General features: G+C 36.3%; 1 protein-coding gene across 1 annotated transcript in view; it reads left to right on the top strand.

The window, feature by feature from the left end:
* Positions 1-18882, top strand: part of cdk14 (cyclin dependent kinase 14) — a 138131-nt gene that overhangs the window by 89700 nt on the left and 29549 nt on the right. Inside the window, exons 9-10 of the mRNA XM_079429288.1 lie at positions 4851-4971; positions 13633-13726. Coding sequence (XP_079285414.1) covers positions 4851-4971; positions 13633-13726 — 215 coding nt within the window. The remainder of the gene's footprint in view (positions 1-4850; positions 4972-13632; positions 13727-18882) is intronic.

Genomic DNA, 18882 nt, shown 5'->3' with positions numbered 1-18882 from the left:
GCAGGGACAGTATGCTTAGAAATAATATTTCATGTCTTTGATTGCATTCATTATTTTAATGCGCCAGCCACCCAATAATAGCAATCAGCTTTGTGCTTTTGGTGTTTTTAATATAAAACAGTTTTATCAGGAAATACAAATTATAAATGTGTTTTCCTGTTATATTTCATGTTATAGCATGTTATAAACATCAAGGAACGATAATAAACAAAGGAACATCAGAAGGCATGAAAAAACAGTAGAGCCTAATTTAATGAAACCAATGTCTCATTGTTATTAAAGATTGATTCACATGCCGCTTTAACTGAGGCGAATACAGCGATCTGTTACGTCACTTTAAAGAGCGTGAAAAACACATTATTTCGCTATAAAACTGACAGAATTTGAAAGATGAGAATTTGGCATTTCTCCCGGTGCTCGCAGTCCGGGCCATTTGTATGCGCAATATAGGCTATAGTCTCAAAATATTATTACTTTAATTTCTACGATTTAATTCTCATAATTCTTACTTTATTCTCATAATTTTGACTTTGTTCTCAAAATATTTCAAAATAAAGTCTAAATATTTTGACTTTATTCTCGTAATTTTAACTTTATTCTAAAAATATTTCGACTTTATTCTCGTAATTTTCACTTTATTTTCAAAATATTTGGACTTTATTCTCGTAATTTTAACTTTATTCTCAAAATATTTCAACTTTATTCTCAAAATATTTCGACTTTATTCTCGTAATTTTACCTTTATTCTAAAAATATTTCGACTTTATTCTCGTAATTTTAACTTTATTCTCAAAATATTTTGACTTTAATCTCGTAATTTTACCTTTATTCTAAAAATATTTTGACTTTATTCTCGTAATTTTAACTTTATTCTCAAAATATTTCAACTTTATTCTCGTAATTTTAACTTTATTTTCAAAATATTTTGACTGTTCTCAAAATATTTCAAAATATAGTTTAAATATTTTGACTTTATTCTCGTAATTTCAACTTTATTCTCAAAATATTTCGACTTTATTCTCAAAATATTTCAACTTTATTCTCGTAATATTTCAACTTTATTCTCAAAATATTTCGACTTTATTCTCGTAATTTTAACTTTATTTTCAAAATATTTTGACTTTATTCTCGTAATTTTAACTTTATTCTCAAAATATTTCAACTTTATTCTCGTAATTTTAACTTTATTTTCAAAATATTTTGACTGTTCTCAAAATATTTCAACATATAGTTTAAATATTTTGACTTTATTCTCGTAATTTCAACTTTATTCTCAAAATATTTCGACTTTATTCTCAAAATATTTCAACTTTATTCTCGTAATATTTCAACTTTGTTCTCCTAATTTTAACTTTATTCTCGAATATGCTCTTAAAATGTTATAACTTAATCTAATAATTGCTACGAATTAATTCTCGTAATTTTGACCTTGTAATCTTAGATTTTTCGCTATTTTTAATGCAGTCATAATATATATATAACGTTTATCAATTATTTTATTATATATATAAAGTATATAATATGTATAATATTTTTATGAAACATAATAGTTTTAAATTGGATATTTTGTTATTTTGCTATGCAATATGTTTTGTTAATTGTAAAAAACGGAATATTTTTCAATTGTGGGTGTACGTATTTTTTTAATAATGTATTCATAATTTTATGTATCAAAGCTTTATTTTTAAGGATGGGTTGATTATGTTGAGTTGAAGGCATATCGTGGAGAATTATCATCAAATTACATGCAGTTTATTTTCTGTGTGGATTAAACAGTAATATGTGGTAAAGGGTCAGATATATGTGTTGTGTTTACATTAAACATGATCACAATCACATCTGCCGGTTATTTTGATAAAGCAGGTATTGACGTGAATCCGTTCTGACGGCTCATTAACATCTTGATAAGGGACTTAATCAGTTCTGCATATGAAAGGGTGGCTCTAATAGGCGGCGTCTGGATTCATCACACCCAACATAAATTACCTGCCAAACAGTCTGTAATTGAAGCCCAAAAATGTGTGAAAATGAGCCGCTCTGTAATGAAACTCCTCCTGATCGCGGCAGATGCTGGAGATATTCAATATGACATTTCTCATATGTCCATCATAGTCAGCACTGATGGATGAGCCGATGAGACGGGCGTTTAATCAGGCGCTGTGACCCGGTTTAGTGTGTGCTGTGTGATTGTTATTAAATCCCTGTTTGATTTTAACTTGTATATTTTCTTATATTATTTTTGTATATTTTATATAAGTTAGATTATCATGATAGTTGTATATTTTTATATGCACAGCCACAGTATGTTAATATATCATGCAGTTGTTTAATTTTTATGATATTTGTATTTTTTTTCTGTTAAAATTATATTTTAGTTTTAATTTACAGTATTCATGAAAAATATACAACTGTGATGTTTTAACATACAAATATTATTTATGTTTTATGTATGTCTTATATATGTATATTTTTATATCTATAAGTTCATTATAGTTGTATATTTTTCATGAAACACTATCATGAACCACACATTGTAATCACCGCAATATATATTCATTTCATTAAATCACAGACAATCACATTAAGCAATATTGCAATATTGATTTTATTTGGATATAATTCTATTGTCATTTCTCTGCTCGTCTCGCTCTGTCATGTGACTGTGGGGCAGTGAGTGATGTATAATTCACTCAGCTTGACCTCTGACCCCCTCTGGAGACCCGCGGAGATCCGGAGTGCTTTGAAGTGGTGCAGGCCTTCGTTACGAGCCGTTAATGTCAGCCGACCGCTGCGTTACCATGACGAGCGGCCCAGGACGAGGACAGGCCATCCTCCTCCTCCTCGATTGCCTTCATCATCGGTGACCTCTCTGACCCCTCGCCGCCCGGTTTCCTCCCATCCATTAGTCGCTCAGAAGCGGCTGCGCTGCTGTTCCTCTGGAGTTCAGAGTGACGATGATTAGTGGCTCTGTCACGCGTGAACCGCCCCGCGCCGGGGAAATGATAACCTCTCTTTGTTTAGCTCAGGATTATTGACTGCAAATTACACCGGAGTGAAGCTGCGCCGCTATTTCTGTCCCGTCAGAGCGCCTTAAACACCCCAGCGCAGGAAGTCAAGCCTGTTTAAGTCAAACGGGTTAATTAAACGCCTCGGCACCTGGAGGACACTGCGTTTCATCATGACTCTCCTCTAAGAGCTGAGATCAACATTTACAGTTAGGCCACATGTTTTTTTTGGGGGGGGGGGGGGGGGGGGGGTTTATCAGTTCTTGCTTTCCCTGGGAATCGAACCCATGACCTCACTGTTGCTAGTGTCAGAATCTGAATCAGTTAGGCTTAGAAGATGTTAACAAATGTTACAAGTGAATGTCCACCGACAGAGAGCTGTTCCCAGGGTTAAACTGGGATTTTAGAGGTGGCAAAAACATTAGAGATTCCCTGATCTGACAAATATCCACAAATGTCATGATAGTTCTATATTTTTATGGTATATATATATATATATATATATATATATATATATATATATATATATATATATATATATATATATACACATACATAAAAATATAGAACTATCATGACATTTTAACATATATAAATATATACAAATATAACATCATAATATTTGTATGTTAAAACATCATAGTTGTATATTTTTCATAAAATAACACAAAAATATAATTTTAACATGGGTAAATATACAAATATAAAAAAATAAACAACTACATGATATATTAGCAAACTGTACATATAAAAATATATAACTATCATGAAAATCTAACATAATCTAACAATTAATATCATGTACATGTTAAAATATCATGATAGTTGTTTTTATGATATTTCTATCTTTTTATGATATATTTGTATATTTCTATATATTAAAATATTGTAGTTGCTGCATATGTTCCATATATTTTAACATCTATACAGATATACAAATATAATATCATAACATATATAAATAATTACAAATATAATTTTTATTTATTTATTCATTTAGCAGAGGCTTTTATTCAAAGCGACTTACAAATGAGGACAATGGAAGCAATCAAAACCAACAAAAGAGCAATGATATGCAAGTGCTATAATATAATGATAACTGTATTTTTCCTGATATTTATGTATTTTGTCTAAATATCATGATAATATATACATTTTTCATGTTAATATTTGTCTGTATTTTGATATTTTTATGTACATTAATATATACATCATGATAGTTGTATATTTTATGATATTATATTTGTAAATATTTGTGTATGTTCAAATATCATGATTATATTTTAAGAATTTTTTTTTTTTTTAGATGTCTCCTGCTCATCAAGGCTGCAAATAAACTGTAATATTGTGAAATATTATTGTAATTTAAAATAACAGTTTTCTATTTTAACATAATTTATATATGTATATGTAAATACATAATTTATTTCTGTGATGCAAAGCTGAATTTTGTATTTTTTTTTTTTTTAAAGATGCATAGATAAATAATGGCATAATGCTTAATGTAACGAACTCAAAATTCGCATGACGCGAAGAGCTCAGACACGTCCGGTTGAATCAGAAAAAGGAAGAGAGCATTATTGTAGCCGTCTGGCACCTCGAAATTTATAATATAGGTATCTGGAGCATAGAAAACAATTAAAATCAGTTGTAGTGATAGCTACAGGATTTTCTGTTCTTTTTTAACTGAAGGCTCAGTTTAACCCATGACTGTCGCTGTGATATGAAATGACTTGCGCTGTGATATTTACATGAATGCATTTGTCAGGTGCTTTTATTCAAAGCGACATAAAAAAACAAAAAACTCTTTCCCCCATCTAATGATTGTGTGTGTGTTTTGTGCAGGTCTGGCCCGTGCAAAGTCGGTCCCCAGCCACACGTACTCTAATGAGGTGGTGACGCTCTGGTATCGTCCTCCAGACGTGCTGCTGGGATCCACAGACTACTCCACCTGTCTGGACATGTGGTGAGTCTCCAGCACGTCTGCATCCATCACACTCAAAACCACACTCTCTGCTCCCATACTGCAACTCATCACACGGTCTAGTGCATCTTCATTTTGCAAGAGATGTGATGCATTTTGTATTTTGTGTGCAATTCTTGGATTTGTGTGTCAAGTTTTGAAAAAAGGCAAAGTTTTGAAAATATGTGTAAGCAGTTGAAAAAAACTGTAAGATGTCTAAACATTCTTAAAACAAACCATCAGAGACAAAATGACACAAGATTGCATTCAAAGAAATCAAAGACAATGTAATGATGTTCATGCACTATGACAGCAGGATGAGAAATGCATATATGTATATATATATATTTTTTTTAACATCCTTTAATTAAAACCAGAGGAAAAATGTCACAAGATTATTTTCAGAGAAATCAAATATATATAAATAGATAACTTTATTACATTTACATTTAGTCATTTGGCAGACGCTTTTATCCAAAGCGACTTACAATTGGGGAATACAAGAAGCGATTAATCTTGAAGAGGCAATCAGACAGAGGAAGTGCTCGTAACACCAAGTCTCAGTCATTGTTCAAATAAGTACAAGCTAGCAAGGGAAGGAGAGAAGGATAGAGAGAAAGATTAAGGTTTTTATGTTTTTTTTGAGAGTTTAGGATGAAGTCAAGTAGTGCCGAAAGAGATGAGTTTTCAGTTGTTGCTTGAAGATTGCCAGGGATCCGGTGTTCCGGATAGGGGTTGGAAGATTATTCCACCAGCCAGGAATGGTGGACGAGAATGTTCTGGAGAGTGATTTTGAGCCTCTCTGTGATGGTACCACAAGGCGTCGCTCACTAGCAGATCTCAGACTTCTGGAGGGGATGTAGGTTCGTAATAGTGAGTGGAAGTAGGAGGGTGCTGAGCCTGTGGTAGATCTGTACGCAAGCATCAGTGTCTTGAACTGGATGCGAGCTGCCACTGGTAGCCAGTGCAAGGAGATGAAGAGAGGTGTAACATGCGCTCTTTTGGGCTCGTTGAAGACCAGTCGTGCCGCTGCATTCTGAATCATTTGTAGAGGTTTGATTGTGTTTGATGGCAGTCCAGCCAGAAGAGCATTGCAGTAGTCCAGCCTGGAAAGTACAAGGGCCTGGACAAGAAGTTGTGCAGCATGCTCTGTCAGAAAGGGCCTGATCTTTCTGATGTTGTGTAGTGCAAACCTGCAGGATCGAGCAGTCTTTGCAATGTGCTCTTTGAAGGCCAGCTGGTCATCAAAGATTACACCAAGATTTCTGACCGAAGTTGATGGGGTAATCATTGATGAGCCGAACTGAATCGTGAAGTCAAGCTGTAGAGTCGGAGTGGCAGGGAAGACGAGAAGCTCCGTCTTTGCCAGGTTGAGCTGTAGGTGATGTTCTTTCATCCATGCCGAGATGTCCACCAGGCAGCCTGAGATCCGTGCAGCTACCGTTGGGTCATCTGGTTGAAAAGAGAGAGAGAGCTGTGTGTCATCGGCGTAGCAGTGATAGGAGAAGCCATGTGCATGTATGATGGGACCCAGTGATGTAGTGTATGTGGAGAAGAGGAGGGGTCCAAGAACCGATCCCTGAGGAACTCCAGTGACCAGTTGATGTGGTTTGGATACCTCCCCTCCCCAGGTCACCCTGAAGGATCTACCGGTGAGATAGGATTCAAACCAGCGAAGTGGAATCCCAGTGATGCCCAGTGATGAGAGGGTAGACAGGAGGATCTGATGATTGACAGGGTCAAAAGCAGCAGATAGATCCAGCAGAATGAGGACTGATGATTTGGAATCGGCCTTTGCAGTTCGCAGGGCTTCAGTGACTGAGAGTAGCGCAGTCTCTGTTGAATGGCCACTCCTGAAACCTGACTGTTTAGCATCCAGCTTGTTGTACTGTGAAAGAAACCGTGAGAGCTGGTTGAAGACAACTCGTTCGAGTGTTTTCGCTACGAATGGAAGGAGAGAGACAGGTCTGTAGTTTTCTAAAAGAGAAGTGTTTAATGTAGGTTTTTTGAGCAGTGGGGTTACCCGAGCCTGCTTGAATGCTGTGGGGAAGTGGCCTGTGAGGAGAGATGTGTTGATAATGTGTGTGAGTGCTGGTAAGAGTGTGGGAGAGATAGTTTGGAGAAGGTGTGAGGGGAATGGGGCGAGAGGACATGTTGTAGGATGGCTGGAGAGGAGAAGTTTGGATACTTCTGCCTCGGTGAGGGGACAGAAGGAGAAGATGGGAGTTAGAGCAGTGGATGTGGTTGATTGGAGGTCCTGTGTGTGTGGAGAACTGGTTACTGATTGTTCTAGTTTTGTCTGTGAAAAAAGTGGCAAAGTCGTCAGTGGTGGGAGGTGGAGGAGGGGGACAGAGGAGAGAATTAAATGTTCTGAAGAGATGTCTGGAGCATGTCTGGAGCACTGTTGAGGAAATGTGAGGATTTGGCAGTGTGGACTTCAGTAGAGAAAGATGAAAGCATCCCATACTCAGAATTTGTGCTCTGCATTTAACCCATCCAAGTGTACACACAGTAGTGAACATACACCCGGAGCAGTGGGCAGCCATTGTTGCGGCGCCCGGGGAGCAGTTGGGGGTTCGGTGCCTTGCTCAAGGGTCTCACCTCAGTCGGGGTATTGAGGGTGGAGAGAGTGTTGGTTATTCACTCACCCCACCTACAATCCCTGCCGGACCTGAGACTCAAACCCACGACCTTCAGGTTACAAGTCCAACTCTCTATCCATTAGGCCACGACTGCCCTGAGAGAGGACAGATGTCGTCTAGACAAGAGGTTAAGGTAGAGCATAAAGTGTCAGTAGCTGCATTCACATCCAGAGAAGAGAAATGGGTAGGCGAGGGAAGAGAGGAGGATACTACAGAGGAAAGAAGGGAGGGGGGTCTCAGTCAAGCCCAGGATGCTGAGTGTGGATTGTAAGGAAAAAGCAGAAATGAAGTCGGCTTTGTTGACAGCTGACTGGCAATTCCAAAGACCTACAGAGAAAGCAAGAGGTGCTGTGGAAGATGTAGAGATAGTGCGCAAGTTAGCAGGGTTACGTAGCCTTCTGTGTGTGTTTTTAGAGCGAGGTTGAGAGAGAACCGGAATGGTTTGGAAACACATGATAGAGGTGGAAGGAAAGGGGATAGGAAAGTGTGAGGGAAGATAAAAACGATACTTAAGTGTGTGCTCGGTGTCGTTGCTCAGTTAAAGTCGCGCAGGAAAAAGCTGTCTGTCTTTACACTCGTTGGTCTTCACACGAGGAGGCTGAGCACGACGGCTGAACGCTCTGACATCAAATAAATACAGTCTAGGAAACTAGAGTGAAAACAGCTGTGGCCGGCTTCTGATCAGCCCAGCCAATAAGGTTAAAGGACTGCTAATAGCTCAAGACGAAACTAACACTGCACAATCACACAGGCTCGTTCTCAGCGCAAATTATTCTAATTACCAGTAAGTGCAATCAAACAGAAAAACCTCAACGAAAATGCAGAGTAGAAATAGTTAGGAAACAAACTATTCCTTCCTAGCAGCAAGTAAATAATTTAAACAACAGAACTGCGACCAAATATTCAAAACACTTACGCGAGCTGCCGTCTATTACAAATTTTAAAGTTTATTTTTCTATCATCACTGGCAATTATTCTTTTTAAAAGAATAAACCTCACTAAATTGGATAGGTCTTTTCACATTAGGGGCTCTTTTTGTTGAGCGGGATCTTTTTATCACAGAAGCTCTTCTTCTTTAGTCTGTTTAGTTGCAGTTTTTCTATCATGAGCATCTCTCTCATTCTCTCTGTGTGTGAATCGATGCTGAGCGCGGTGGAGCGTTGCAGTGTTTTCCTCTCTTGAGTGGCAGTTTCACAGATGCTGCACAAATCAAGTCATTAGAGTCGCAGCCGGACACTTCTGTTTGTGTGTGAGTGTGTGTGTGTGTGTGTGTGTGTGTGTGTGAGTGTGTCCGTCCCGGTCCAGAAGACCTTCACACTCACATGCTCTCGTGTCTCAGGGAGCGGATGAGCAGAATGCCACTCAAATGTCACAAAAATGTCACGTAATCTCAGTTTGGACACGTCAAATTGAAAGTGAAACTGATATCCGCTTGGTTATTGAGTTTAAATTATATCCTGAAATATAAATTATATTTTTCAGGGAAAAAAAAAAAATGAATAAGGGTGAAATTGTGGATTTGCAATTTCAGTCTAGTGCAACCAAGAGTGTGATAATGTTAGAGTAATGTAATGAAAATGGTTATGCACATGGATAAAATCTCGGTCATATGTCAACATTTGCATAAGGAATTAAAATCATAAATCATTTTCAAATAAGGTGAGAATCAAACTTTAAATTAAACCTCAGTGTCCTGCAGTGCATAGTAATGCGCTAACAACCACTCGCCATAACAAACAGATGAAAGGTAAATCTTATTGATTAAATTCACATCATATATTTCATGAAATTGTGCTACTGAACCGCCAGAATGTTATTGACTATTCTGCATGCAAATGGCAAGACACTACAGCGTAATATAGGGTATATTTTTGACTAATAGATACGTCCATAATTCTCCAGTTAATCAGTAACAGACGTAACATTTTGTTAGTTTTCTGAAATGTTAGGTTTAATTATGCAAAATAGGCATTAAATATGTACAAATTTGCATACATTTCTAGAGCATAAATCTGAACACTGGATAAAAGCCAGGTTCAAAATGGTTTGATTTAATGGTTTTTCCAGAGGGGATTTTGTCTTTCTATTTTTATCACTCCATAAATCAGAAAATACTATCAACACAGACAGAAAACACATTTTCACCATGTTTTTAGGAATAAAATATTGTATAAAATCAGAAGAATTATATATGAACAAGACTTCAGAATACAAACAGGAGTAAAACTGTAACGTGCTGCTAAAGTGAAAACTCACTGCCTTTAAAGATATGAATTGTAATTGAGATGCAAACAGATAAATAAACACCTAAATGTGTATTTTGCATGTTTTCTCTCCACTAATCTGAATGAAGACGTGTTATGGAAGCAAAATGGCACAAAATTGCATAAGAAAACAGTGGTTTTGTCTGTAATGTCATGCTGTAAATAAAGATCTGGAGTGAGTGGGCCGTATCCGGGGGTCTGGCGGTCTAAAGATGAGGGAGGAGCTGCTGTCTGGGAAATGAGGCTTGCTCTCAGGACCGCAGCTGCAGCACCGCTGGCGATTACAGAGAGGGAAGCAGGAGCAGGTGGTCCGCTTTCCACACGGCTGCAGGTGGACACACATGTGTAATGCAGTCAGTCAGGATGAGGATTAGCACACGCTCGTCTCTCTGCCGACTGAAAGCTGACATCTTATCAGCCGCCTGCCAGTCAGATCCAGACACAAATTCACATCACATCCTCGTTTGAAATGCTCTGTTATGGAGACGGATGGACTGGTGCTGGAAGGCTGGTTGTGTTTTTCACTGCTGGTGTGTGTTTGTGTGGCTCTTGCTCGTTTGCTGTCAGAAGGACAGCCGTGTGCACTGGACTAGAAAGTGTCAGGAAACAATCGCATGCTGACGAACGGAGACGATGGAACACACCAGCATTACATTATATCTACCAGGGTTGTTTAAGTTAACTAAAACTGACACAAAACTAAAAAATAAAATAAATGATAAATGAAGTAAAAATGCAACATTTTTGGAACATTTCAATGCAACATTTTTGTTTTTCATTTCATTTTTCAATGCTCAATGCACTAAAATAACTCTCAAACAAAAACTGAAATAAAAGATGCATAAAAACTCAGACATACACTATATAAAAAACAAAAACTACTGAACATGACAAAAGCACCCAACAAAATAGCTAAAACTTAATATAAAAACAATGTATTATTCAGAATATTAATAAACATTTTAATAGACTGATACAAATGACAGTGATATCTACACATTCACACGTGTATATGTTATTTGAAGCTCAAAGTATTATTTTATTTTACATCAATAATAGAATAAAATAAATCAGAATAAATATCATTAATTTTCCCATGATACGATTTTTTTCTCTCAGTGAGCAGAATGACTAATGCTACTTTATCATATGATATTTCATAATTTAATGAGATACAGTAGATGCACACTAAGTTTGCCTCTATTTTATTTTACCCAGTTTTTACTCAAAATTCAATTAATATATTTGAAAACAATCTCTCTGAAGATAAGACTTCCAAGTTCCTACTGAGTATAGAAACAATGCTGATTATAACAAAGGCCTGCTTTTTTTTTAACCTTATTTGATGATGCTTTAAATATGTCAATAATAATCACAGTGTGTTCACAAAACAAGAACAAGGATTTTTCTAATTATATATACATAACATTTTATGGTGGTGAAATAATAGTAGCAGTCACATGTCAAAAGTTATGGTTTAATGGCAAAAAAGTAGTATTCAAAATCCATAATTTAGATTATAGTCTACATAGGAGTGGAAAAATATGTTCAAATTAATGTCAAATAATTTTACATAAATACAAGTATATAAATAAGCTTTTTTCTACAAAAATCTGTGATTTTTTTGTGGCTGTTTGGATGCAATAAAAGCTGAAAACATGTTCACATTTTCCCCTGTAACTGCCCATAATTCTAACAATGAAATCAGGATTAGAAATAAAATGTGAAAACGGGCTGAGAATTGATCAAATAGCTGTAAGTGGCTCAGATGAAGACAGGAATCATGTGTTTGTGGTGTTTTTCTGCTGAATACAAGACAAAAATGCTACAAACTTCATCATATTAAGTGAGAAAGAGTGATGGGAAAGAGCAAAATAGACACATTTTCTGCAATCAGCCCGTCAAAATGATTTAAAAATGAGTTTCATTCAGCAAATATGATGCAGGACGGTGTGATATACATATTTCTTTCTTTCTCTCTTTGCTCTCTCTCTCCGTTGTGTCTCATCTTCCCGTGTATCTGCCAGACTCGGTTCATCTCACATGGGTTCAGATCAGGTCATTCATGAGCAAACTGATCCACGCCATCCTCTAAACCAGGGTTTCCCAAACTGATGTTCACAAGGGAACTGCAGGGGACTTGGGAGTTGATGAAAAGCTAATAAATCAATCTTAAAATGTGAAATTAAAACAAATAATTAATTGAAAAAAAATATTTAATTAGTTTATCTGCATGTCACCATTAACTGATATCAGAGAACTGTAAACATGTTGATAAATGAATGAAATATTAACAAATGCCAGAGCAGTGTTGTTTTAGCATCGAGATAATACTATAGTTTGTTTGTTTTTTTCACCCTAATAAATACAGTAGTACAGTAGTCTTTTGACCAATCAGAATCAAGATAAGGGCATCGTCATCATTTCTCATTTTTCGCGGTACTAAAACAACGCTGAAGTAAGTTTGCTATCGACGATGTAACGCGTTTCAACTTACTAAACCTTAGGTAACTAATTACTACAATATTATTAGTTATTAAGTCAAGTAAGTTTGTCGTGATACAGCTTTCCTAATGTTATCCCATCAAACCTTTTCCAACTTGTTGGTAAGCTAGTTAGCACAACGTCAGTTCAGAATGAATCCGAATGCTTTTGCAGAATTTGATGCTAAATTTTACTGCATCTTTACTTCTGTCTGATTTAAATGGCTATCACTGTCAAGAGTTTACAAACGAAAACGTAATGAAATGAGACCTACGGTGTTTTTAATGATTGTGAAGCATTAACACGATCGCTTTTGTTTGCTAATGAATTCAGTTCAACGTACTGAGGCATTTTTAAGAGGTATGTTTTGAATTCGTGAAACAACTGTTGGGTGTTTAATACAGGGTTCGTTAATGATATATCATTAATTTCCTTTTTTACGACCTCACTTCATTCCAGAATGAATCAGCCTTTTTTTTTTTTTAAATGAACAGTTGTTTTTTAATGAACTCTCTCTTGAAGTCAGTCCTTTTCCGCCATCTACTGGCAGAACTGTGTAATTTGCACTGAAATCGTTCTCATTAACATACAGAAATCCCCATCTTTAACATACAGACTGTTTCTCAGTCAAATACACAAACGTTGTAATATAAAATATCATTTATTGAACAACAGTAGACATTATAAAGTTTGTATTTATATTTTGGATATATCTTTAATTCGAGGAAAAAAAAATCCTTTAAAGTAAAATGCAAATAAGTCATTAAATTGCAACATAATTATTTTGTGTATTACATTTGGGTTTATGTTAGTAATCATATCACCTTTTTCACCTCTTGAGAGTTTGCAGGTATGAAAGTAAATTAAAATTAGAAGTTTATCCCTGGAATCTAGCTGAAATAAAATAAGTTTACATTTTTTAATATTTGATTTCAGTCAACAATTATAGTATATTATTTCAAGTAACGTTTTTATGGTTTTAGATTTAGTTATCCTTAATAACCCTGTCTCAAGTAAATATTTGAACTCAAAGTGATAAACTCCCTGATATAAACCCTTGCTCTGAATGTTTAATTGCACTGATGCTTACATGCAGTTACACAACAATCAAGATCATTCCTGCATTTCCAGAAATATTTGCCATGTTCATAAATCTCTGAGCATTAAAATCTTTGAAAGACAGCTTTGCATTAAAAGATTCTGATATTCGTGGCATAAATCACAGTTTCACTTTCTGAAGGTTAGAGAGTCAGTGGTGTTGGTTTGTGTTTCAGGGGAGTCGGATGCATCTTCGTGGAAATGATCCAGGGAGTGGCGGCGTTCCCGGGCATGAAGGACATTCAGGATCAGCTGGAGAGGATATTTCTGGTAAGTGTCTCCCTTTGTCTCCGCTCGGCTTTCCTCTGCGTTTAATGCCTCGGGTGCTGGATGAAGAGAAATTCTCCATGAATACAAAGATATGGAGTGATAGATGACTGTACACAACTCTGTGAGGTCATGCATATTACATCTCATGAATCCTGTGATCATTTCTCCTGTCATTTCCCATAACGTCCGCTCTGATAATTGAAGCAGAGAGTAATGGATTCATATTCACCCTCCGAGTCAGGTAAATAATTCATACAGACAATTACTGAGATGAATAGAGCGGGTGGCCCGGGGTCCGTGGGTGAGACAGATGCCCGTGGGCCGTGAGGGTCAGCGGCCAAACGTATTTACAGAAGGGAATGACAGAAGCAAGGGAAAACTGGCTCTATCGATCCACCCACAAGAGAAATTCAGCAGCCGTCTGCTCATGTGAGTGAAAAACAAAGAAAGGCAGAGTCTTTGTTTGAGTTTACAGGACGAAACACTGCGGGTTTACCTGTTTAAGGACTAGTTAACATGAAAATGTGAATTCTGTTGTTGTTTACTTACCCTCATGTTATTCCAAACCTGTTTGCTGTTAGTTTTTGAATGTAGCACAAAAGAGAATGTTTGGGAAGCAGTGGCGCTTTGGTGACACATTTTTGAATCTGCTGAAGGTTCCATTTTTTTTATTTAAATGTAGTAGTATAGAATAGAATCTAGTTACATAATGACAGAACTCTGTTTTAATACACATTGTTCTTTTAAACATGCATTTCACAGTTCATGATGAGGATTGTTACACACAAAACATTTTCCAGAGAAAATCACTTTATTGTTGAGTTGAGTTGGTCAACAAAGTGCAAAAAATACATTAAAACATAGATTTAGATTTTTTTCGTATAGCGATGCTTTCATTTTGTTGTTTCAGCATGACAGTGGGTTGGTCATTTTGGATTATGATTGTGAAAAATAACTAATTTAGCTGGCAGTTATGAGTTTTTTTGTACTTTTTTGCATGTTAAGCGCCTCGTTTGAGAGTTATTCTGTAGATCTGAACCCAAACTAGAGCAGAAGTTGAGTTCTGCGTCCTTGAATGAAGGACGTCTTTGTTCAGAAATGCTGATTGTTTGATTTGGCCCCGTTACGACCCCCCCCCCCCCCTTCTGTCTAATTAGGCTTTGGCTGGTGCTTGTTGTTTGTGTTTCCTCTTTGTCAGGTGGGCGCTTGATGAATCTGGAGGAGCGCAGGGCGTCTGGCAGCTCGTCACTGTTCTCTGACGCTGACATTTTCATTCCTGCCTTGTTTTCCCATTCCTCCTTCCTGAGCGACCTGCGGCTGTCAGTCTGGCCTGCATCGTATCTAAGACTTCTTTCAGAGATTATCCTTCAGTAATGCTTTCCAAAGGCCAGACTGCTTTATGCTGCGAGTAAAGGAGGCCAGCGCTTCTGACCTTCTCATTGACATTCTGCTTCCACGGCTGTTTACAGTCACACGCTTGTGTTTGTGCGTTTCATTTCATCTTTATTTGGCTGTTTTCAGCTGGAGATAAACTCATTACGTCAAGGTTAATATCCACTTTACGCTTGTGATGCATTTCGTATCCCATCATGCACAGCTGTCACACATGAAAGAGGCCAAACGAGAGAGAAATCTCTTTGTGTTGCTCATTATTGTGGCTGGAATCACTCAGGAGACTTTTGATTATGTTGATATGGGTTTGAGGATGAAGAACTGAAATATGTTTTGTCAGTTGTTTCATATTCGAGCGTGGTCTCAGATGGTTTGTCTTAGAGTTTAGTGATTTGAAATGAATGATTGAAGATATTCTAAAGCTTTAGAGGAGACAAATGTGAAATCATTTGAGTCTTTTCTTATGCAAAACATCTTGTTGTGTTGTTCTTTGTGGTGAATCTCATAGGGCAATTTTATTTATGTTTTATTTATACATTTATTTATGTTGCTCACCCTCAGACCATTTAAGATTAGGATGTGTTTGTTTCTTCATCAGGTTTGTAGAAATGTGTCTCTGCATCAGTGTCTCAGCAATGGATGCTCTGCAGTGAATGGGTGCCGTCAGAATGAGAGTCCAAACAGCTGATAAAAACATCACAATAATCCACACCACTCCAGGGCTTGCAAAATCGCTAGCCCGACGTCCCGGGGCTATTGCACCTTAAATACAGGGCTCCCACGCAGTGTTCCCTCTAAGCTGAGCGCGCGACCGCGCAGAAGAAATAATGTGCCTCGCGCACACAAAAATGAGTTGGGAAGCCATTTGATTGAATGCCGTTAGTAAAAGGGAAAGAATAGCAATGCTCTGGCAAACCGCTATAGAGCTGATGTCACGACAGAGTTAGAGCCAGTTCCATAGAAAGAGAACATATGCACCAAATGAGTCGCTGTAGAAACTGATATATTGAAATACTTCAATAGCTGCGGTGCGCTCAACACGAGAGACAACGCAAACTCAATGACATGTGAAATAAAACGTCCTCATGTATTAAAGAAGAGCGGCTTGATTAAGTGCTGGAAATAGAGGAGGATGGGTAACTAAACTCTGAAACATGTTCAGTCTCACACAAGAGTATTGTACAAACTGCACTTCATAACCATGTTTAGACAGATATAGAAGAATTCATGTGTTCACGGTTTTTATATTTAACTTCTCAGCTTAACAGATCTCAGCTTAAGTTTTGCTTCAGTTTGTATTCTATTCTATTCTATCAGTTTAAATGGTTTTAAATATGTTAGGGCTATATTATAGACTCAAAAACAAGGTCATTTATTTATCAGGTTTTTGACTTTTGAGTCTCTTGCTCATCAAGGCTGTATACATTTAAAAAATACAGAAAAAACTGTGATATAGTGAAATATTATTGCAATTTCTAATATTGGTTTCCTATTTTAATACCTATACTTTAAAATATTATTTATTTCTGTGATCAAATCTGTATTTTCAGCATTGTCTTCAGTGTCCCATGATCCTTCAGAAATCATAATAATATACTGATTTATTATCAATGTTGAAACTGTTCTGCTGCTTCATATTTATTTGGAACCTGTGTTTCTTTTTTCTTTGATTCTTTGATTAATAAAAAGTTTAAAAGAACAGCATTTATTCAAAATAAATAATATGAAAACATTTATTTTAAATTGCAATAATATTTCACAATATTATTTTGTGAAATAATATTCAGTATTTTTATCAAACAGATACAGTCTTGATGAAAATGTATTGATCCAAACTGTTGAACTGCAGTGTATTGTACAGTAAAAATGTTTTCTCATGTAACCTAAAATATACATCATTTAGTTACATCAAGGGTCAAATCAAATATAAATAGCACATTAAAGTTAAGAGTTACACACTTTTTTGTGTGCGTGCTGTACAGGTCTGGTATAAAGAATGCTTTTGCTCAGGTGACCGAAGTGTCTGCCCAATAGAGAAAAGTTTTGCTCAGTAAGAAAAACATTAGAGGGAACATTGCTCCCTCGGGTCCTTAAATTTGATGCAACTAAACTGAAGAGTTTTTAAGGCCTTAGACAGTTTTAAATACGTTAAATGGTATAAGAATTTTTCAAATTGCCTTAAATAGATTTTTAAGAATTCTGCAAATACCTTGTAAATAGTAAAATAAAACTCTTTCCTTGATATTTGTGTATTGAAAATGTTTTGATTGACATTTATGGTCTTTATTTTATTTGGGCTAGTTAAATTAATTTTCGGGCTACCAAAATCTGAAGAGTATCTGCCGAAGGGATACCAGGGATTTTGCGAGCCCTGCACTCCAGTTAACATCTGGAGAAGACTTTTTTAACTCGAATCGGAGTCCATAATCCATAATAACGCTTCCTCCAGTGAAAAAGTGTTCTGGTCTGTATCAGGAGAGAAATCTGCAGATCAAGCAGCGTTTAAAACAGTCCAAAACCAGGCTGGATTTTGATGTGAGAGACAACAGGAGATGGGCTTTTTCTCTGGAGGAAGCGTTATTATGGACTATTTTGTAGGTTTGTATCTTATTCGTGGTGGTTTTATTTTGTATTCTTCATTTTTCGTATGTGTGTGGGAGCGGGCTGCAGGTAGCTGTGTGTGATGTATTAAAGAAGGCAGACTGGACCAGTGTTTAACTAGCTGTCAGACAGCAGGAGATTACCGGTGTTCCTCTGCACCGTATGAATATGGACAGGTCTATCTGCAGCAAACACACATGTGTGAACAGCTCTCACACGCACTGACATTATAGTGAGCAGTTTGACATTAGAATTGAACTGTCTGCTCTCATTACAGGAGTGTGGATAACACACACACACACATAGTTACTTAGGCCTACTTGTGAAATTACTGCAGTTTGAGACTTGACAGTTTTTCGGCTGTTATAAGTTGTGATCAAAATGGACATTGATAGCCAAGAAAGGTGTTTGATTACGGAGTCATGCATATGACATTTGGACAAAAATATATTTATCAAGGCCACAAATTAAGAATTTGTTCACTTGTTTTATTCGTTGATTTAACTAAACTCGTTTTAGTTTAATCAATGCTATATACAGTACATTGTGGCCATGATTTACTACCATGAGGGAATTCATTCATAATTCATGGCCACAATTTAATCTGATTTTTACGTTTTATTTGTTTCCATACACTGCAAAAAAAACTATTTTTACACTATACACTATTTTTAAATAAAACAATTTTTCGTAAATAAATTTTTAAGATTATTTGAGTATGTTTTACAAGAAAACACTATTACTCTCAAAATGTCATGTTTAATGGAATGTTACATGCTTTTTCTTTTTAACTATTTGTGAAATTTACTAGCAATGTCTGAGTGAAAATTAAGTCTACTCCACATTTTTGTTCAGTGCACCAATTTTAACTGAAAATTAAAAAAAATTAGTTTTTGGATCATTTTAAATTATTGCTCATCTAATTCTCAGTGAATAATTCAAGTGCATTAATGATGACAGACAAAGAGGAGAACTTTTCATTTATTAACTAACAACTCTCAAATAATTGAATCTGTCATTTTAAGTTCATTTCAATTCAGATTTGTAATTAGTCTCTCCATTTCCAATGATTTCCAGTGACTCATTTAAGATGATTTGCGGATCGTTTGAGAACATAATAGACTGGCATTGCTGCATTGGCATGATAATCATCTAGTAAATGT

Source organism: Barbus barbus (genome assembly GCF_936440315.1).
Source record: "Barbus barbus genome assembly, chromosome: 12".
Taxonomy (NCBI): domain Eukaryota; kingdom Metazoa; phylum Chordata; class Actinopteri; order Cypriniformes; family Cyprinidae; genus Barbus; species Barbus barbus.
The sequence above is the reverse complement of the archived record's forward strand: the minus strand, read 5'-3'. Positions and strand labels throughout refer to the sequence as shown.